General features: G+C 41.9%; 1 protein-coding gene across 3 annotated transcripts in view; it reads left to right on the plus strand.

Annotated features, from left to right (window-relative positions):
• ARHGAP42 (Rho GTPase activating protein 42) overlaps positions 1-22575 on the plus strand; it is a 313472-nt gene extending 290897 nt beyond the window's left edge. For all 3 annotated transcript variants that reach the window (XM_084617969.1, XM_084617968.1, XM_084617970.1), the window contains 5 exons: positions 1993-2373; positions 5719-5875; positions 8399-8461; positions 21528-21607; positions 21809-22575. In XM_084617969.1, the coding sequence (XP_084474095.1) occupies positions 1993-2373; positions 5719-5875; positions 8399-8461; positions 21528-21607; positions 21809-21897 (770 nt within the window). In that variant the 3' untranslated portion in view covers positions 21898-22575. The remainder of the gene's footprint in view (positions 1-1992; positions 2374-5718; positions 5876-8398; positions 8462-21527; positions 21608-21808) is intronic.
• The last annotated feature ends 379 nt before the right edge of the window (positions 22576-22954 follow it).

A 22954-nucleotide genomic window follows, 5' to 3' on the forward strand; every position in this document is an offset into this window, starting at 1 on the left:
TTGTTCTTTAGTTCCCCTGGTTGTTAATTAGTAAGCAATGGTAATTGCTGTGCTCCAAGCACAGTGGGTGCTTATTTGTAGTGGTTCTATGAAAAGTAACAATAAAGCGAGGAGACGTCAGTGTTGTTGAATGAGTGCTTTCCTTGCTCCTTTCACAGCATGTTCTGTCAAGCAGTTCTTGTGTTGCATAAAGTGATTGAAAATACATTGTGGGGCTTGTTATTCGAAACTAACCACCAAGTGATTTGAAATGGCCTTCTCCAGACTGTGAAATGCTAAAAAGAATACAAGATTCACCTTGTTTGCTTTTAATAACATCTTTAAGATTGGAAATGGTATAATAGAGCATTTCACCTCATCAGTAATAAGGTCAATCCAGTTGAGGTTAGTCTTGGCCAAAAGCTATTACCATTAGACAGCTCTTCCATGTGTGTGAAATGAATTGTGTGGTCTCTGTCTAAGTCCCAGTAGACAGCTATCTATACCACCAAAACCACTACACAGCTGCTGTTAATTGACACCCATGTTGGCAATCTTAACAAAAAGGCCAAGCACTGAATGGCATGGAGGCTGAACTTTAAACCTAGTCCACTATATGAATTTATAATTAAAAGCAGAGGGTTGTATTTGCAGTAAATTGTCACCTAAAGGGATTCTTCATTTTCTGATATACTTAAATAAAAAGTCCCTCTTTCTTCATTATCACCCACTTTTTTGTTTTCTAATATTACCATTAGGAGGGGTTGAACTTCAGTCAAATTGTAGCCCAGATTGAATTTAATCTGCTAAATGTTAGCATCTCCATTGGTGTGAAATTGATTCCAAAAGAAGTTTTGGGTCTCATAGCTTCTCAAGGAGCCTTTATGTTACTGCCGTAAAAAACTAAATTCATAGATAAAGCTGTAAATGAATGTATTTTTTGTACCTAGTTGTTGTACAAGTCTCCAAAGAGTTCTTGGGAGTTCTTGGGTACCTAGCATCAATTTTTCAAAATTAGCTACATGCAGACGCTTGTGTGTTCCTAACGTGTGCAGATACCAAACCTGTGCACTCTAACTGGGTGTCTGCATGCACAGATGGCAAGCGAAGGGTCAGTTAGGAATCACCACTAAGACGTGGAACTTCTTAGCTGCTATTCCAGTCTACTGGCTAAAGTAACTTCAGAGGCCTTTGTTTAATAAAGAATTAGGTGGTTCCTACAGTGCACTGATGTGCAACGAGCTCATATGGAACTGATCTCCATGTGCAGAGGATACACCAGCCCATGGACTGCTGCCACCCCACCCCTTGTGTAGAGAAACCACACAAGTTCCACTACTTCCAGAGGTCCCTTCTCAGCCTTAAAACAGTTCAATAATCAGCATCAGTATTCAACCATATATATAATTAACACATCATGCCCCATAAAGATTACATTAACTTGCTTTAATGAGGTCTAATTCCTGGATCATCTTCAGGTTAAGTAGGAAATCATTCAGAGAGTTGGGTCCAGAGAGGCAAAGATGCACCTCCTGCTTCTGTTAGTCCCTGGATCCAAGAGCCATATCCCCTCAGTCTTCAGCAGTGGGGTTAGAGAATAGGGAGCCAGAAGTAGAAAGTTTCCAGGGATGCAATCTTCAAAGAGACTGGAAAGTTCAAACTAAAACAAAACAGTAGAAGTAGTTGCTGCGAAACAAGAGAACCGGAGACTTTGTCATCAATCCGAGTCACATGTATTGTCGCGGTAGCCTATGGCTGGAGCAAGCCATCAGAGGAATATGTGAGTGCATCCTTCACATAGGAGGGGACATAAAACAGTTGCCCCATTGAAATGCAAATTAACCAAATATCCATTCCCTTTGGAGAAATTGTTATCTGCAAAAGCTATATACTAATGAGTTTCATGATTATTGAAGGCTCCAGGGGCCACATGCATTGGGAAAATGGACACTTTTAGAAAGCCCAATTTACATACAAAATGTAATTTTTCTTCTTTTCCCCACTCCTCTTCAGGTGATTCATACAGTAGTAGCCCAGACAGCACCCCCATGGGCAGCATAGAATCACTCTCTTCTCATTCGTCAGAACAAAACAGCACCACAAAATCCGCCTCATCCCAACCCAGGGAGAAATCAGGAGGAATTCCATGGATTGCATCTCCACCTTCTTCCAATGGACAGAAGAGCTCAGGCCTCTGGACCACAAGTCCAGAATCCTCCTCTAAGGAGGATGCAACAAAAACAGACGTGGAGTCAGACTGTCAAAGTGTAGCTTCTGTCACTAGCCCAGAGAATACATCTCCACCAATAGATCTGACCAAAAAAGGGCTTTATGGTCTGTCTGGGCTGAAAAGGTCTGCAGCTTCCTCCCTCAGATCAATCCCTTCAGCAGAAGGTAGGTCCTATATGTTGCATTAAGTTGTTCTATCAGAACACCACTGAGTTTAACATGATGCACCAGAAAAAATTAAGTGAATCAAAAGGCTATTGAAATTAATTGATTTTGTTCATTTACTTTGGAATCTTTTCGGCATGTTCTTTTGTTGTCCAGACATTTTTTGAGCAGTATTTCTAAGGTGCCCTTTATTTGTGCCCTTTGCATAGTTTAAAAGGCATCAACCCTCCTCACAACTTGGAACAATAGTCTTACCTCATTTAGCATGGCTTAGTTACATGTAGGGTTGGAGTAGCTAGCCAGGATTCAGCACCCTCTCAGAGATGAGTCTTGCATCATGATTAAAGGTGACAAGACTTGGGGTTTGAATTCAAGTCCATAGGGCTCTGGGCTGAGAACACCTAGTCCCCAGCGCCCTCACTTTCACCACTTAAGGCTATATGCTGGCTTTGTTTTCAACTGTATCTCGTAACAGGTCAAGACCGTTTCTACAATAACTCGATCTAAGGTCATGTAGGATTTTTGTAGAACACTACCAGTGCCTTGAATTCCAAGGTGAATTGGCAAGTGGTGCAGAAGGCTAAGTGCTGTTGTAATGTGCTCTAGTCAGTGTGTCCTACTTAGAAGATGGCTTTTCTTTAAGTGTCCCCAAAAGGGGGTCAGCAAGCATGTGGACAAGGGGGATCCAGTGGATATAGTGTATTTCGATTTTCAGAAAGCCTTCGACAGGGTCCCTCACCAAAGGCTATTAAGCAAAGTAAGCAGTCATGGTATAAGAAAGAAGGTCCTCTCATGGATTGGTAACTGGTTAAAAGATAGGAAACAAAGGTTAGGAATAAGTGGTCAGTTTTCAGAATGGAGAGAGGTAAATAGTGATGTCCCCCAAGGTCTGTATTGGGCCTAGTCCTATTCAACATATTCATAAATGATCTGGAAATAGGGGTAAACAGTGAGGTGGCAAAATTTGCCGATTATAGAAAACTATTCAAGATAGTTAAGTCCCAGACAGACTGCGAAGAGCTACAAAAGGATCTCTCAAAACTGCATAACTGGGCAACAAAATAGCAGATGAAATTCAATATTGACAAATGCAAAGTAATGCACATTGGAAAACATAATCCCAACTATACATATAAAATGATGGGGTCTAAATTAGCTGGTTTCAGAGTAGCAGCCGTGTTAGTCTGTATCCACAAAAAGAACAGGATTACTTGTGGCACCTTAGTGACTAACAAAAGTATTAGAACATAAGCTTTCGTGGGCTACAGCCCACTTGATCGGATGCATAGAATGGAACATATAGTACATATATATATATCTTCTTACTATATGTTCCATTCTATGCATCCGATGATCATTTTTCTAAATTAGCTGTTACCACTCAAGAAAGAGATCTTGGAGTCATTGTGGATAGTTGTTTGAAAACATCCACTCAGTGTGCAGTGGAAGTCAAAAAAGCAAACAGAATGTTGGGAATCATTAAGAAAGGGATTGATAATAAGACAGAAAATATCATATTGCCTCTATATAAATCCATGGTACACCCACATCTTGAATACTGCGTGCAGATGTGGTCACCCTATCTCAAAAAAAGAGATATTGGAATTGGAAAAGGTTCAGAAAAGGGCAACAAAAATTATTAGGGACATGGAGCGTCTGCCAAATGAGGAAATATTAAGAAGACTGGGACTTTTCAGCTTGGAAAAAAGACGACTAAGGGGGGATATGATAGAGGTCTATAAAATCATGATTGGTGTGGAGAAAGTAAATAAGGAAGTGTTATTTACTCCTTCTCATAACACAAGAACTAGGGACCACCAAATGAAATTAATTGGCAGCAGGTTTAAAACAAACAAAAGGAAGTATTTTTTTCACACAACACACAGTCAACCTGTGGAACTCCTTGCCAGAGGATATTGTGAAGACCAAGTCTATAACAGAGTTCAAAAAGAACTAGATAAATTCATGGAGGGTAAGTCCATCAATGACTATTAGCCAGTATGGACAGGTATGGTGTCCCTAGCCTGTTTGACAGAAGCTGGGAATGGGCGACGGGATGGATCACTTGATGATTGCCTGCTCTGTTCATTTCCTCTGGGGCACCTGGCATTGGCCACTGTTAGAAGACAGGATACTGGGCTAGATGGACCTTTAGTCTGACCCAGTATGGCCATTCTTATGTTCAGGTATATCATATAATCTAGCCACTAGGTTACAAAGGTGTGGCTGAACAAGTCTGTGTGCACACGTGGGATGAAAGAGGAGATTTTTGGCCACTTCTCCTGTTTTGGAATCCAGAAACTGAGTCCAGTCCATCACAAGATGATTTCACAATACCTTGATAATTGACGGGGTATTGCCCTTAAAAATAGATACCAAAAGAAGTTAATTTATTTATAATGTTGTGGATTGCTAAGGTGAACACAATCATTGAGACAATAAATTCTGATGGATTGAGCATGAGATTCGGAACCAGGAACCCTTGAGTTCTTCCTTTAGCTCTTCCACTGATCTGCTGTGTAGATTTGTACAGTGCTGAGTACAATGGGTTTATGGTTTAGGGCTCCTTAGTGCTCCTTCAGTACAAATAAATCAACCTGGGTAGAAATTGGGGATTTTGTTAAGTAAAATTTACCTGCCTTGCAAGACATGTATGAAATGTATTAGTCTTTATACAGTCCTTTGAAAATGTGAACCACTGCATTATTATTATCATTATTATTATTTATTATTATCCTATTAGGAACCTGTGAAAGTCATATATAAGAACAAAGCAGGTACAAGGACACATCTTTTTCTAAGGCTTCCTGGCCGTTATTACTGAATATTTATTTAATATTACATTAGGACCTTCTGTTTCTGACAGATAAAATCCAAGCTATGTAATGTTTGTTTTATTTTATTAAGATATGGTAACAAAATAGTCATTTAAACAAGTTTTAATTTTCATCGACAAGAACTTCATAAACCTATTTTCTGTTTGTTTGTTCTGTTTTTATTTGGGGGGAAGCTATTAGTGTTAAACAGACAGGAGGCTGGATTGTTTAATGTTTTACTAATGGAGTTTTAGCATCATCAGTGTACAGAAAACGTATTATCTATTCATTGGTGCAGCATAACAATCTTCCGCCTTCTTCAAAGTTTTAATTTTATTCTCTCCATTTTTGGTGGTGATGTTTTCCTAGTTACCCTTCTGCTTGATAGGCTGTCTGTTGTCTTTCTTAGTAAACACTGTCTCTGCCTATTTTATTTCTTTTTAAAAATCCTGCTATGTTATGTATGATATACATGTTATTAAGGTACACTGAAATCTTATATTCACTGCACTCTGTTTGTTCCCTGTAGGTAACAAAAGCTGCGGTGGATCTGTACAGAGCTTAGCCTCAATTGATGCCAAAGATACACCAAAGGCTCCACCGAATCCTGAGTTGCCACCCAAAATGCACAGGAGATTGAGATTGGATACTGCATCAAGTAATGGCTATCAGAGACCAGGATCTGTGTAAGTCATCAAGACTGAGTGGAGATTTGATGTATTGCATTATGTTCCCATACAAACTATCTTATACAGCTCGGTGAACGATGGGAAAAGTAGTCATGAATATTTGATGAGATAAATCAAATTAAATTGTCATCTTTGTGAATTATTCATCAAGCTTCATAAACTCTGAAAACTAGGCAGATGGGGGCTTACCCAAAGTGTATTGAAATCAGTGGCAGAGCTCTGTCAATAATACATTTTTCTGGTTTATTGGCAGTTCTGAAAAATTTTAAAAAATTGCTTTGAGTTTAACTGAAATCAAAAATTATTTTTTAAAAATTTTTGGCTAATTGGTTTAGGTTGAACCAAGATGTTTCATTTCATGTGTTGTTAATAAAAGCAAAAGAAATGAAGGGCTAGATTCACAGAAACAGAAGACAAGGTAGTGATACCCCCTTATAACCTTTAGCCCAGAGGTTAGGGCACTCACATGGGATGTGAGAGACCCAGCTTTGAATCCCTGTTTTGGAGCAGTGACTTGAATGCAAATTTCCCCTCTCCGGATGAGTGCCCTACCCACCAGGCTATAGGCTATTCTAGTTCTGGGGTCTCTCAGTCTCTCCTGTTGAAACTATTCCAATTTGTATAAATAATTAAGAAGTCATCAGAGCAGGGACTGGCAAGTGGGTGTCCCCCCTCATATGGGAATGCCCTAGCCACTGTGCTATAGAGTCATTCCCACTCTCCCACTGATTATTCAAGTATTTTGCACAAAGTAGAATACCTTCAACAGGATAGACTGAGAGATGCCCATCCCCAGATACCCTATACCTTGGTGGTGAGGGCAGTCACTCTAGAGGGGGAGACCTGGGTTCAAACCCCTGCTCCAGAGCAGGGATTCAAACCTGGGTTTCCAACATCCCAAGGTAGTGCCCTAAAGGTGGTAAGCGAGGGGAAGCACAACCGCCATGACCTCCTCCTCCGGCGGCTTTGTGAATGATGCCCAAATCCTCTTGTGACTGTAGCCTGAACAATCAAAATGTTTAATTGTGACAGTGATGAAATTATCTGTTTGGGCATTTCCAAATGTTTTTCTTTTTTCATTTTGGCCAAAACAATTTGCTGAAATCAACAAGTATTCATCCATGAAATGTTTTGGTCAGTCTGAATCTTCATTTATTGGTGAAAAAGTTTCATCTGAAAAATTTCACCCAGCTCTAATCAGCGAAAGACTCCCATTGACTTCACCGTTGGGCTTTGGATTAAGCCAATAATGAGGAGAGAAAATTAAATCCATGGAATAAATTATTTAACTAATACTATTCAGCCAGCTCTAACATTATCTCTCTGCTTCTTCTGTGTTTATTATTTTAAGAGATCTAAATGCCAAGGACTGCCCAGGCGATATGTCAAGGAATAAAGTGTTATTCATCATCACCTCTTTCTTTTGACAGAAATCGGAGCAAGACAAATTTAATTCCTCTCTGAAATTGATGTGTTCCATTGCATGCGCTGAAATAATTTCTTTGCTTTTGATAAAGTAGCTAGAGATTTCTTGGGTTGGAATGCGTTACAAAATAGAAATGATTATTTTCCCATAAACTGGGGGTTAAAAATGTTTTCTAGTGCTCATAGCACAGGACTGGTGGTCAGTGAACCCAGAAATGATAACACCCATTTTCCCTCTCCAGAAACTACATCTCCCTCACTTCAGGTTTATTCAGTGACAAGACATGAATATGAATTAAAAATTATGGCAATGTTTTGTGTTGCATTTTCAGCAGAGTTCCTTACTGTTTTATGAGTTCAGGAAGGTATTTTAGCACATGCCTCACTTGAAGCTGGTTGGACTGTTCATGTCCTTCACGTTGGACACACGCTTAAGTTTCTTGCTGAACTGGGACCTAAGCTCAGCATGACTTGCTTCTTGGCTTCCTCCATTGGTCCTACATTTTTCAGATTGAAAAAAGGAGCACAGTCAATTTAAGAATCAAATAAAGAATTTAAAATAAAAATTAACATTTTCTTGTCTGTCCAACTAAAAATACCTGAGATCAGGGGTTCTCAAACTTCATTGCACCGTGATCCCCTTCTGACAACAAAAATTATTGCATGAACCCAGGAGGCTGCCCGAGCCCTGCTGCCCTAGGCAGGGGGGTGAGACGGGGAAGGGAGGAAGCAAAGCCAAAGTCCAAGGGCTTCAGCCCCAGGTTGGGGGCCTGTAACCTGAGCCCTGCCACCCAAGTTTGTAGCCTTTGAGCTTCGGCCCTGAGCAGTGGGGCTCAGGCTCAGACTTCAGCCCCAGGTGGTAGAGCTCAGGCTTCAGCCCCGGGAGGTGGGGCTTGGGCTTCAGCTTTGGCCCCGGACCCCAGCAAGTCTAACGCCAGTCCTGGCGACCCCATTAAAACGGAATCGTGACCCACTTTGGGGTCCCAACCCACAGTTTGAGAACCACTGCCTTAGATTATTAAAACTGAAATAACTCTATGCAGTTCATTGAAAGGGCGAAGTTTAAAACCAAATGCCTCTTAACTCAATTTTCAGAGTGGCCACAAGAGCCCAGTTGTTCGAAAGTGCTGGTTCACTTAAACAAACTTCTTCAGGACGGTAAGTACCCTACACAATTGAATTTTAGTTAAAAATTAAAGCCATATGCTTTGAGAGACTGACATGGAGGAGTGGGAAACAATACTTTGTACCTTCCAAGGAAGCATCCCTTGCTGTGCAAACATGCCCCCATTTGTCAGGTTCATCCTTTCTATACTTCTCTCAGAGAAAGAGAGTGAGTTAGACCATTTGCAAAAAGAAAAGGAGTACTTGTGGCACCTCAGAGACTAACAAATTTATTTGAGCATAAGCTTTCGTAAGCTTTCACGGAAACCTACTGACCGCTATTCCTACCTACATGCCTCCAGCTTTCACCCAGATCACACCACACGATCCATTGTCTACAGCCAAACTCTACGATACAACCGCATTTGCTCTAACCCCTCAGACAAACACCTACATGATCTCTATCAAGCATTCTTACAACTACAATACACACCTGCTGAAGTGAAGAAACAGATTGACAGAGCCAGAAGAGTACCCAGAAGTCACCTACTACAGGACAGGCCCAACAAAGAAAATAATAGAACGCCACTAGCCATCACCTTCAGCCCCCAACTAAAACCTCTCCAACGCATCATCAAGGATCTACAACCTATCCTGAAGGACGACCCATCACTCTCACAGATCTTGGGAGACAAGCCAGTCCTTGCTTACAGGCAGCCCCCCAACCTGAAGCAAGTACTCACCAGCAACCACACCACCCACAACATTACCACTAACCCAGGAACCTATCCTAGCAACAAAGCCCATTGCCTATTGTGTCCACATATCTATTCAGGAGACACCATCATAGGGCCTAATCACATCAGCCACACTATCAGAGGCTCGTTCACCTGCACATCCACCAATGTGATATATGCCATCATGCGCCTGCAATGCCCCTCTGCCATGTACATTGGTCAGACTGGACAGTCTCTACTTAAAAGAATAAATGGACACGAATCAGACATCAAGAATTATAACATTCAAAAACCAGTTGGAGAACACTTCAGTCTCTCTGGTCACTCGATTACAGACCTAAAAGTGACAATTCTTCAACAAAAAAAACTTCAAAAACAGACTCCAAGGAGAGACTGCTGAATTGGAATGAATTTGCAAACTGGATACAATTAACTTAGGCTTGAATAGAGACTGGGAGTGGATGGGTCATTTCACAAAGTAAAACTATCCCCCCCCCCCCCCCCACACCCATTCCTCAGACGTTCTTGTGAACTGCTGGAAATGGCCCACCTTGATTATCACTAGAAAAGGTTTTCTCCCTCCCACCCAGCTCTCCTGCTGGTATTAGCTCATCTTAAGTGATCACTCTCCTTACAGTGTGTATGGTAACACCCACTGTTTCATGTTCTCTGTGTATATAAATCTCCCCACTGTATTTTCCACTGAATGCATCCGATGAAGTGAGCAGTAGCTCACGAAAGCTCATGCTCAAATAAATTTGTTAGTCTCTAAGGTGCCACAAGTCCTCCTTTTCTTTTTGCAAATACAGACTAACACGGCTGCTACTCTGAAACCAGTTAGACCATTGATTTTCTCCATCTGCTGTGACAGTACCTGTACGGAAGCCGAGGACAGTAGGCTGCCTCTTAGTGAAACTGCCCTTTCCAAAGTTTAGCTTTGGATAAAAATAATCAAGCTTGTTACTATTCTTGCCACCACACCTTCCTTGCTTCAGTTTCCATTTGGGGAAATATGTGATCATCACACAGGCCCTTTAGTTGTTTACACAATCAGTGGGATTTGTTTTCGTCTTGTCACTTTAATTATAGTAGAGCAGACATCCATTCCTTGGATGGTCGTTCCTCTAGGAAGTGGAGCCATCTCTATGTTGTCCAACCTCTTCTTCCTTCCATTCTGCTTTATTTTTCTTTCTGTCACATTTCATTGTGGGCTTCCATACATTTCCCAAACAAAGGGCTAGATTAAAGGCAAATAAGCAGTTCCAGATCCAGCACCAGGCGAGTGTGCTCAAGCACCATCAGAAGATCGCTCAGGGCTAAGGTTAAGATTTTGTCATGATTATTTTTAGTAAAAGTCATGGACAGGTTGCAGGCAATAAACAAAAATTCACGGAAGCCAGAGACCCGTCCCTGGCTTTTACCAAAAACACCTGAGGGTGGTGGGGGAGAGAAAGCGCCTCGGGGGCTAGCACCTGCTCCTGTAGCAGGAGCTGACTGCTGCTTCTCCAGCCCCAGGTGGGCTGACCCAACCCCAGCTGCTGTTCTGGCAGGACAGGGACTGATGCTGTGGCAGTTCCAGGGCTAGTCACCGGTCAGCTGTTCTGGCGGCTGTTGCTCCAGGAGCCCTGGGGCTGACCATTGCTCCAGCCCTGCCCCAGAAGAGGTAAGTCACAATGGTCCCAGAATCTATGACCTCCATAACAGAATCGTACCCTTACTCATGGTCCTTTCTGCCATGATCTTATAATAAATCAGCCAAGGCTTGGTGTCAAGACTGAGCAGCACTTATTTACATAATTGCAAACCTAAGACCATTAAAAAAATCAAATGTATATAAAAACTGTGTATATTTTCTTCCCCCCTCCCTTCCTGTGTACCTTCTCTTTGACTGTAAGCACTTTGAGATAGTGAGACTCCAAGAGCTCAATCCATTTAGCTGAAAGAAAAGGTTAAAGGGTGACTTGATGACAGTTTATAACTAACAAAATGAGGAACATGAGAAACAAAAATTTGATAGTGGACTCTTCAGTCTTGCAGACAAAGATATATCACAATGCAACAGCTGGAAGTTGAAGCTAGATGAATTCAGACTGGAAATAAGGTTCACATTTTTAACAGTGAGGGTAATTAATTACTGGAACAACTTACCAAAGGTTCTCATGGATTTTCCATCACTGGCAATTTTAAACTCAGTATTGAATTACATAAGAACAGCCATACTGTGTCAGACCAAAAGTCCATCTAGCCCAGTAGCCTGTCTTCTGACAGTGGCCAATGCCAGGTTCCCCAGAGGGAATCAACAGAACAGGTTATCATCAAGTGATCCATGCCCTGTGATCCATTCCCTGATTTTAAGAAAAAATGCTTTAGTTCAAACATGAATTAACTCAAGAAACTTCTATGGCCTATATTATACAGGAGGTTAGACTGGATGATCACAGTGGTTCCTTCCAGCCTTCTAATTTATGAGATCGGGATCACGGCCACCTTTTCATGCAGCACTTAGAACAGCAAGATCCTGAGCCTAATGGGACCTCCGAGCAATAGAGTAACGGACATACAACATCCAATAACAATAATCCATGGAACCGTAGGTGCTGATGTGAGACTGACAAGCAGGCAGGCACCAAAATGCTTAGTAATTTACAGTCCAAGTCTGACAGCTGCCTGCCACCCAGCAGGTGGCAGGATCCAATTGAAGAGAAAGCTGATCAGTTTGAGTTGCCAGGACCTTATGATATTACATGAGGGAGGGAGGGAGGAGGCAGCAGCATGGCTAGTTGAGTGGGGCACAGGTGCTTGTTTTGTGTGGCACACAAGCTGAGGGAGCCTCGATAGAGCCCTGCTCTGCAGTTCTCTGACACTCTACCTCCACCATACTCCGCTCCTCCTCCTTCCCACTGTGCGTTCTCCCCTTCCTCCCTCCTGCTCAGCTCCCATTCTTGTATATAAACCACATAAGAAGCAAGAGTCTGACAAAGAACGTAGCTGTTCTGCTTTATAACGGGGGCAGATGATAGATGGCTAAGGAGGAAAGGCTTGACAGGCTTAATAGCTCCTCTGTCTAGTCTTCATAAGAAAGCAGAATAGTGACAATAACAAGGAGAATGAGAGGTCCGCAGATAGAATGAAGAAGGAAGAGAGAAAAGGTGGTTCAGCTGTTATTACAGGGCTGTTTGAGTCAGACCAGCCTCTGCAACAAGGGAGCAGTCAGAGCCAGTTCTTGCTTAAACCTGCATGCATGTTATGCACATGAGGGCCAAACTGAGCCCTTAAAGCATTCTTCTATCTCTTTGCACCATTGAAATCATGGTAAATATGACCTGTCTCACCCCACAAGTTAATTTTCTTGATCTCTCCATAATAGCCTACTAGAAAGGGTATGTGCATTCATAAAAATACAAATATATGGATCATTTTAACAGAGAAGGGGGGAAACACAGACACACTTATGCAGGAAATTCCAGAAGTAAAAGTATGGTAAATTCTGATGTTACAATGTTACCCCCGCATTCATCCATATGAGATGTTTCTGGGGTGTCTGTTGCTTGGTATCTGAGCTTTGAGATCTGATGTCCTTCTGTAAGTTAGTACAGGAACCCATGCTGTTAGCTCATGCATGTAAATGTTGCAGTATTAAAGTGGCACTGTACATTCTGTTATAAATGAAGCTGCAATACAGTGTGTAATTCAGTTTCTAACATTTGTGTCTGCCAAGTAAAACTTGGCCAAATATGTTCCACCACAAGGCTTTGGTCCTGCAAGCTGCTCTGTACAAACAGACCCCAATTCCCAGGCAAGTCAGTGGGGCTCCCCAGAAGTCTTCTCACATGGATCAGCTTCCAAGATCAGGACCTAAAGCAAGGATTCTTTCCATTTCCTCACCATTGTTACAAAGTGCAAAAACGAACAAAAAACCAAAAGCAATTTTGGATGTGAAAAATGAAATGTTGTTGAATGTAGTGTTCGTGTGTAGCATCAGATTTTGGTAGCCCAAGAGAATAAAACATGCACTCTACAGAGCAGGCTTCAGAGCGCCACAGGCTTCCCACACACCAGTCCCCCAAGGGTGTCATCCCTGCACTGGGGCTGATTAAGAGTGGATCAGTCTCTGTGTCCATTGAGTCCATGAGGAAGGAGTTGGAAAATTTCTGACAACTCATTTCACGGAAGCCACCAAGCAATCATCAGATAGTAACAGCTTTTGGTCCTGCTGAAGTAGAACCAGCAGCCTAGAGGAAAGCCTCTGTTCCATTATTAATCCCTGGAATCACCAGTGTCCCTTACTTCCAGCTTTTCAACTACTTTTTCCCGATCCAGGATCCAGCCTCTAAATAGCTACATTGCGATTTGTACATTCTACCGCCTGGAACAAAACGTGGTCATCTACACAATGGGTGACATTTTCAAAAGCACCTACGTGATTTAGGAGCACAAGTCCCATCGACTTTCATTTTCCAGCAGGTATCTGCAGATTGTCTCCTTTACTATCACTCTTGTGATGTGGACATGCTTAATACCCTTCCTAGATACAGCATTTTCACCTCTTCATCCTAGCTTAGTCAGCTATAATGTACGCCCACCAGGAACATCCCTCTGTTGCTTGCTTCCTTTATCTTAAACCTGTTTTCAGCTGTACATGAATGTGTGTCTTTCACAGTTAGGGTGACTAGATATCCCAATATTATTGGTACCGTCCCGATATTAGGGGCATTGTTTTATATATGCAATTATACTCCCCGCCCTGGGGGGGAAAAAAAGTGTCCCGATTTTTCACACTTGCTATCCGTTCACTCTATCCACAGTGGTATCAGTTTGTTTAGATCTCTTTATTCAGAAAGGAACAAAATGAGTGTTCTAAGTTAGTGCATCTTGGTAGGCAGAAAAGGTTAGAGCAGAATATATGCCCATTCCCAGATCTTTACTCAGATTTTGATAACTGTCTCCCTCATTCCAGTCCCAGCTCCATTTTTGCCTCGCCATCCTCACTCTCGCTACTTTTCCCTTTCCCTCAAACCTAGCTTTAAGGATAGGCTATCAATCGGGTGGAGCACCCAGCTACCAGGCCATGGTATATCCCTTTGCTCCACACTGGATCTAATCCCTGTCACTGATGTATAATACCCATGACAGAGAAGCAGCATAGTTATTATTCCTTTATGCATATATTGCTGTATTGCCCAGCAGCCCAAATGGGGATTGAGGCCCCATTGTGATAGATGTTGTACAAAAATACACAGAGAAATAGTCCCTTCCCCGAAGAGATTACAGTCTGAGAAATGTGAGGTTTCCTGTTCTCTAGCTTTCCATTAGGGGCACACAGAACTCTTGGGGGCTCAGATAAATGAGAAGCTACTGACCGGAGTGAACATCATGGCATAGAGGCGATCAGAATTGCATGAGAGGGAACAGCTCAAAGAATGAGAGAGAGGGTGCAGTGATCATGATTTCATCTGGGCTAGCAGCAAGGTCCCAGGGGAACAGGCTCAGGATTTGAATCAATGTGACTTGTTCGTACCATGTCTAGGGAAGGGGGGAGGACCTATGTTCCCTTTTGCATCTCCTTCTTGCTATGTAATTAAACATATCCCTGCAGTCGTCGTCGTCCTGTTGCTTCTGTGCCTTATTTCACATGTACTTATACACCTGGAATCCAGGGTTCCTCCACACTCTGTTCTCCTTCAAGTTCCACCTTAGACTGTACCTCAAGCCCTGTAAATCCATGTCCTGTGAATCCTTGCAAAGAAGCATTACCTAATCAGTTATCTGACAGTCCTATACAAAGGATAACACTTTAAAAGAATCCAAACAAAATCTCTGGCACTAACAATTGCATCCCATTCCTTTCTTTCACGTGTACATTGTCTATCTAGACTACATTCTTTAGAGCAGGAATCTAACATTTCAGGCTGCCTATAAAGTGCCTAGAGAGACAAGGTGGGTGAGGTAGTATATTTTATACGACCAACTTCTGTTGGTGAAAGAGACAAGCTTTCAAGTCACACAGAGCTCTTCTTCAGGTCTTTTACTCAGAATGTCATAGAGAATTACAAGGTGGGACAAATTGTTTCGCATAAGTAGTTAAAGGAAGGGGGGAAAGGCAGCTTGGATGTGTGTGGGGGGAAGGGGTTGTTAGTGGGTTATAGATTGTTGTAATAAGCCCAGTGTCTCTGTTGAGTCCATGTTTTTTAGTGTCAGCCAAAGTTATGAATTTAAGCTCACAGGCTTGTTTTTTGAAGATGTTATGCAGGTTTCCTTGGCAGATGAGGACTCCTGGTCTGTGGGGAGCTTGCTTTTGATGAGGAGCTTGGAGGGGCGGGGGCTTTGGCACCATGCAATAATCAATAATAATTTGATGATCTGCTGAGATTTAGATAATCACCCAAATGTTCTAATGCCAACAATCATAAACTCATCATTAGGGATTCAGAAAAAATGTAAAAGTAGGCCTCAAAATGGGGAGTGTCGTAGGGCAGCCCCTGCCTGGAGTGCCCTCCTGTGGCAGGTCATGGCAGGACAGGCACACTTGTTTCAGTTTCTCCTCTCAGGTGACCCACTAATTCTATTCAGGCTTTCTTGTTTCAATACTGCCCTTCCTGATTTATTACAAAAACATAATCCATAGCGAAAGTCCCAAACATAGTCCATTTCTCACACCAGCACAAGCAGTCAAGATACCTCATCCCTGGATGCCCTGTATACCGCACACACCTTCAACGATGCCTGGACTCTATCAGCCCTCTCCTGTTCTTGTACCAGGACAGATTTCCGCTCTTCCCACTGGGAACCCCCACAGCCTTTCGTGTGGGAGCATCCTTGCCAGCGGAGCATCCCTCACTCCCCTGGCCCTTTCATGTTGTGTCTGGGTACAATCCACCGGCCTTGGAGATGTCAGAAGTTAAGCTCCTCCGCTGCTCTCCTTCCTTCAGTCCTCTCCAGCCCTTGACTGCAGTTCTCCAACTTAGAGCCAGGAGGCAGCTCCCTCTGCTGCTACTCCTCGTGCCTTCAGACCTCTGGCCCTGGTTCTTTGTCTTGCAGATGCCAGCCAGCAAACCCCTCTAGCTGCTCCCTTGCCTTCAGCCTTTCCCCAGGAACCACCTTCTGCTTCCCTCCAGGACCACTGCAGTCCCCTGGTCTTTGCCAGTGCCCACCTGCCCTTCCTGACTGAACCAGCCTGCAATGACTCACTGGGACTTTCTGTCACCGGCTCTCTCATTGATCCTTGATATCTCCCAGCTCCTGCCCTTCCCTCTTCATTGGCTAAATGGAAGTACCTGCTCTGGCACAGGGGAGCTGACCTACTTTATTTACTGGGGCCTGCCACCCTATGAGGGGAAGACAAATGTATTCTCTGCTAGGTAACCTGTTCAACTCAAGTTAAGGAAAGTGAGATCTTAGGAGAGGAAGGTGCCATTATCTAACTCTTCTATGCACTGAACGGCATGAGTAACTCTCTTCTTCAAAATAATGTTAGTAATTTTAAGAGCCTCACTATAGATGATAGTGCTATTTTCACACCCTCTTCGACTGGCAGCACTGGTTGAAAGAACGCATTAGCACCACAAGAGAGAATGTCCATCTGCGTAGTTGCACACAATAAGATTGCCTTGAGCCGTGAAAGCTTGATAACACTTGTGGCTGGACAATACCATCATAGGAAAATTATATCTTAATAATCACAAAATGTTATGGAGATCGAGGGAATAATCAGGAGCCTGAAAATTAATGGGAATATATTCCTAGATTATGTCTATCACTGTGCTATTACACACACACTGTTTTATTTGTACATGGCATCAGTGGGCTATAATTATACATCAAGAACAATAGTAACAAATTAAGGTAATAAGAAGATCACTTGAAGAAACTGTTAATTCAAGCAAACTTGCTCATACTTGAGTGCATTTATAAGACTTTGCAGTCAATTAATCACTGCATTTCATTCACTCATTTTATAGGTGCAATGACTTGACACTCAGGTTTCTACAAACTTTCTCTTAATTGGAGAATGCGAGACCAAGACCCTTCTTTTTCTCAAATTTATTTCATTTTTGGAGATAAACATCCCTCCATTCAGCTGAAATTGGTATATTTCACTAAACATAAGAAAGTGCCAGAGAAAGAAAGAATTGTTTTTATTCCACTTATCTCATTTGAATGCTACAATAAAAATCAACATATTCTGACCCTAGGAAAGCTAAATAGCTGAGTTCTCCACACACACAATCCACAAACATTACCATTTCTTCTCTCTCTGTTCTAAGCTTCCCCTTATCACTGTAGCATTTGAACTCTTAATCTTGGTTTAGAACACAGCCTGACTGTAATGGTTTACAACCTGACCGAATACTGAGGGTATTGTATATTATCCATGTGTTTATAATCATCTCTGTGGTTTACTAAATTCAGTACAGGATACCTTGGATTATCTGTTGTTTTTTTGTCTCATGTTTGTATTATGTATAGTTTTATGGTTTAGTGATATGGGAAATAGATATTTTGTGGGAGAACTATGAACATGTCAGAATACTTATCATAAATGTTTATAGCGCTCTTTATCTTATCAAATTAAAGAGGAGGGCTTGTGGTTAGGGCACCACACTGGGACTCTGTATATAAGAGTTCAGTCCCAAACAGGTCCCGGACTTCCTGTGTGATCTTAGACAAGCTATCAGATCTCTCTTTGCATCAGTTCTCTCTTTGCGTCAGTTCTCCAGCTGTAAGAGGGGGTAACAACGCTTGCTTGTTTGTCTTGTCTGTTTAGATATTCCCTGCCCTGAAGAGCTTACGATCTCTCACTATGTGTTTGTACAGTGCCTACAACATTGGAAGCACCAATCAAAGTTGGCTCCACTAACTGCTACTAGAATTCAAATAATAGCATCAACAGGGAGGCACAATCTATTTTTCTTGGGAGTGAGTTCAGGGTTTCTCTTCCCTGCTAGAAATGAGAGGCAGAGATCATAGAATCATAGAATATCAGGGTTGGAAGGGACCCCAGAAGGTCATCTAGTCCAACCCCCTGCTCCAAGCAGGACCAATTCCCAGTTAAATCATCCCAGCCAGGGCTTTGTCAAGCCTGACCTTAAAAACCTCTAAGGAAGGAGATTCTACCACCTCCCTAGGTAACGCATTCCAGTGTTTCACCACCCTCTTAGTGAAAAAGTTTTTCCTAATATCCAATCTAAACCTCCCCCACTGCAACTTGAGACCATTACTCCTCGTTCTGTCATCTGCTACCATTGAGAACAGTCTAGAGCCATCCTCTTTGGAACCCCCTTTCAGGTAGTTGAAAGCAGCTATCAAATCCCCCCTCATTCTTCTCTTCTGCAGGCTAAACAATCCCAGCTCCCTCAGCCTCTCCTCATAACTCATGTGTTCCAGTCCCCTAATCATTTTTGTTGCCCTTCGCTGGACTCTCTCCAATTTATCCACATCCTTCTTGAAGTGTGGGGCCCAAAACTGGACACAGTACTCCAGATGAGGCCTCACCAATGTCGAATAGAGGGGAACGATCACGTCCCTCGATCTGCTCGCTATGCCCCTACTTATACATCCCAAAATGCCATTGGCCTTCTTGGCAACAAGGGCACACTGCTGACTCATATCCAGCTTCTCGTCCACTGTCACCCTAGGTCCTTTTCCGCAGAACTGCTGCCTAGCCATTCGGTCCCTAGTCTGTAGCGGTGCATTGGGTTCTTCCGTCCTAAGTGCAGGACCCTGCACTTATCCTTATTGAACCTCATCAGATTTCTTTTGGCCCAATCCTCCAATTTGTCTAGGTCCTTCTGTATCCTATCCCTGCCCAGATATCTGGAGTGGTGTGCTGTACCACCACCACCACCACCACACAAAAGGGGCTATGATCAAGGTTTTCAAAAGTGTCTAGTGCCATTGGGTGTCAAACCTGAGACCCCTTAAAAGGGCCTGATTACCAAAAAGTGCTGAAAATCAGGCCTCTTTAAGGTGCCTTGAAGAGGACACCCAAAAAACTGAAGTATGAGCTTTGTGAAAATCTAGGTCTGTGCTGACTGGAGTTTATTAGAGAGACAAGGTGGGTGAGGCAATATCTTCTATTGGATCAACTTCTATTTGTGCGAGAAACAAGCTTTCAAGCCACACCGAGCTCTTCTTCAGGTCTATGAAAGGTACCCCGAGCCTCATAGCTAAATGCAGGATGGAATGGATTGTTTAGCATAAGTAGTTAGCACATATTCTAAGGGACATTCGAGATGGAGAGGCCCATTAACCTCTCTGCAGTCCTAGGACAAAAAGAAGGGGGTTAGTAGGCTACAGATTGTTGTAATAAGCCATAAATCCAGTGTCTCTGTTCAGTCCATGGTTTTTAGTGTGTAGCAGAGTTATGAATTTAAACTCCCAGCCTTGTCTTTTGAGAGTGTTGGGTGGGTTTTCTTTGAGAATGAGGAAGGATATGTCAGATATAGGGTGATTGCTTTGGTAAAAGTTTCAGAGTAACAGCCATGTTAGTCTTTATCCGCAAAAAGAAAAGGAGTACTTGTGGCACCTTAGAGATTAACAAATTTATTTGAGCATAAGCTTTCGTGAGCTACAGCTCACTTCATCGGATGCATACGGTGGAATATACAGTGGGGAGATTTTATATACACAGAGAACATGAAACAATGGGTGTTACCATACAGACTGTAACAAGAGTGATCAGGAAAGGTGAGATATTACCAGCAGGAGGGTGGGGGGGAGCATGATTATCACTACAAAAGGTCAAATTGGTTAGTCTCTAAGGTGCCTCAAGTACTCCTTTTCTTTTTGCGAATACAGACTAACACGGCTGTTACTCTGAAACCTGTATTGAAGCAGGTTCTCCTGGAGTATTTGGATGTCCCATTTCATGGTGCAGTCTACTTCTCTGGTGGAGTGTCCTTGTTTGGTGAAAACAGTTTTGAGTGTGTTAAGGTGTATATCCTGGACTTTCTCCTCTGAGCATATTCTGTAGTGTCTGAGTGCCTGGCTGTAAATAATAGATTTCTTGGTGTGTTTGGGGTGGTTACTGGATCTATGAAGGTAGGTGTACCGATCTGTAGGTTTCTTATATATGGTTGTCTGTGGGGTTCCATTACTGAAGCTGATTGTCATGTCCAGGAAGTTGATGCTAGCGTGGGAGTATTCCAGAGAGTAAGAGTGCCATGAAGGAATATCAGGACTCATAGAAACCATCCTCAAACCACTCACCACACAAAGAGCCAGCTTCCTCCAAGACACAACTGATTCCCTCCAGAAACTCCACTGCCTTAGCAACCTCCCTCCGAACACCAGCCTCGCTACCATGGATGTCACTTCCCTATACACCAATGTCCCTTACAATGACAGCATAGCTTCCTGTCTCATATATTTATAAGACATGGACAGTCCTCAGGTATCCAACCCAAACTCATTGCCAAATTCAACCATTTCATCCTCACCCATAACAATTTTACATTCAACAACAAACAGTTTGTCCAAACCAAGGGAACAGCCCTGGGTAGTAGGATAACTCTGCAATATGCCAACCTCTTCATGGACCACCTTGAAGAAGAATTTCTGGACAAATTCATCATGAAACCAATGATATATCAGAGATACATTGATGATATTTTCATCCTCTGGACAGACGTCTTAAACTCAGATTTCCACCACAACTTCAGCAACCACCACCCGTCCATTAAACACTCTCTGGAACCCCTTTAGGGGGAGGGTTCATTCCTTACTAATTCCTACAGGGGTGCATGGAGCTCCAAAAGTGGGTGTGGAGGAGGCAGGGGAATGGCTGAACCATCCTTCTACATCAGCCTTCACAGCAGCATTGGCACACAGGGTGGAGCAGAGAGGTCCTTAACGTGTAAATTGTGTCCACCTTAATATAACAGTTTGAGTTCACTACTTTCATTTCATGGGAGGAAAGTTGTGGGGAGTTATGTAGCCCACACAAAATAATATGCTGAACAATTAAAATCTACCGCAGATGGTATATTAGATCATTGAGTTAACATTCTGATTGGGAAGAAAGTGCTACCGATAATCTCCAATTGCATCAACACTGCAGTACTTTTACTTAACACATGACATCTTAAACAAATTTATCCTCACCTCACCTCAGTATGGTGGGTGAAGCCCATAAATTTTGATATCTCTACTTAGAGCTGGGAAAAATGAGGTACAAAGAAGTTACATGACTTGTCCAAGGCCTTACAGAAAAGCATGTGCAGACCTGGAGTTAGTCTAGATAGGTTCCTGAATTTCCTCTAGAACTCTGTCAGGAGTCCCTGATTCCCAGCTCAGTGTTCATCAGATTACTCTGCTTCTCAGATTTTTAAATTCATTTTCCCCCCTTTTCTTGTTTGTAACAAACTTATATTTTGATCTTTCAGACAAGCCAAAGCCATGTATTCCTGCAAAGCTGAGCACAGTCATGAGCTCTCCTTCCCACAGGGGGCGATATTTTCAAATGGTAAGATGTATTAGATAGTCTTCCTTTACACACAATATTTTAAACATAACTGCATCTGTGAGATAAGCCAAGAGATTTTCACTTCAAATTTAGTTTTTATGTCTCCATCAATCTGATGTTGATCTTTTATAATGATGTTGATCTTTTTATTAACTATAACAAATTTTAATATATATTTTATATATATATATTTTTGTACAGTGTACCCATCAGTGGAACCAGGCTGGTTAAAAGCAACTTATGAAGGCAAAACAGGACTAGTTCCAGAGAATTATGTTGTCTTCCTCTAGTAATCTTTAGTGGACAGCAGTATCTTCATGGTATCCATGGTAACAAATAATAAGCTCTATGATTTTATCTGACACAGATGTGGGGATCAGCCCGTTAGCAGAGAGTGGTAGATTTTCTTCAAATTCTGCAAGGGCAAATTAGGTAGCTCCCTATAAATGGAACAGGATATAATGAAATAGTTAACAGTTTTTTGTACTGCAGATGGTACTCTGTTTAAATAACTTCCATTGTTTGTAACGTAAGCATGTTGCATACTTCTTTTATGGATAAGGAACATCTGAGCAATAAAATCAGAAAATTAGCTGCAGAACATGTCAGACCTGAGATATTGCTCGACCAGTGTGAAATTCACAGGCAATGCACTCTGCCAATTCTTACAATTATATTGTTTTACATGTAAAAAATTATATATTTGTTCATATAGCAAGATATATTTCTATGATCTGTCTTCTGCATTAGAAAATTTGATTCTGAGACTGGTCCCAGTCATTTCATGAAAGAAGTTAATCTGCCATAAGAGCAGAGTTTTGAAGCTCTTGTTATGCAGCGAGATCACAATATGCAGATGCAGTAATGTATGTAATTTATATAACTGATAACCAAATTAGATTGTACACTGATTAAGCAGTAAGTGCTCTTTCAGAATGTGATCTTTTTAAAATCAACATTTCATTCAAATATTGTACAGATTTATTTTATTTCCTCCTTGCTTTCATCAGTTTGTTTTATCAATATAATTAATATTAATAATAAATTATATTTCTAGCATCCATCTTCCCTAAGACATTCTCAGCTTGTCTCAAAAACACAACCATACCAAACAAAAAAAAATACTGAAACTAAAATGATGGGGAAATGTGTGAGGTTAGCAACAAAGAATGAAAATAAATCTAAAACCTGAAATAAAACAGCAGAGTCCCACAATGCCATTAAGACACCCACCGCATACAAGACAAATGACCTATGAAGTGTCTAGTTTTATAAGCTATGATTTCTAAAGGCTCCTTTTAAAAAGTATCTGACATTAGATAAACTTTGATTATTTTGTTAAGTTTG

Source organism: Lepidochelys olivacea (assembly GCF_965140295.1).
Source record: "Lepidochelys olivacea isolate rLepOli2 genome assembly, chromosome: 1".
Classification (NCBI taxonomy): Eukaryota; Metazoa; Chordata; order Testudines; family Cheloniidae; genus Lepidochelys; species Lepidochelys olivacea.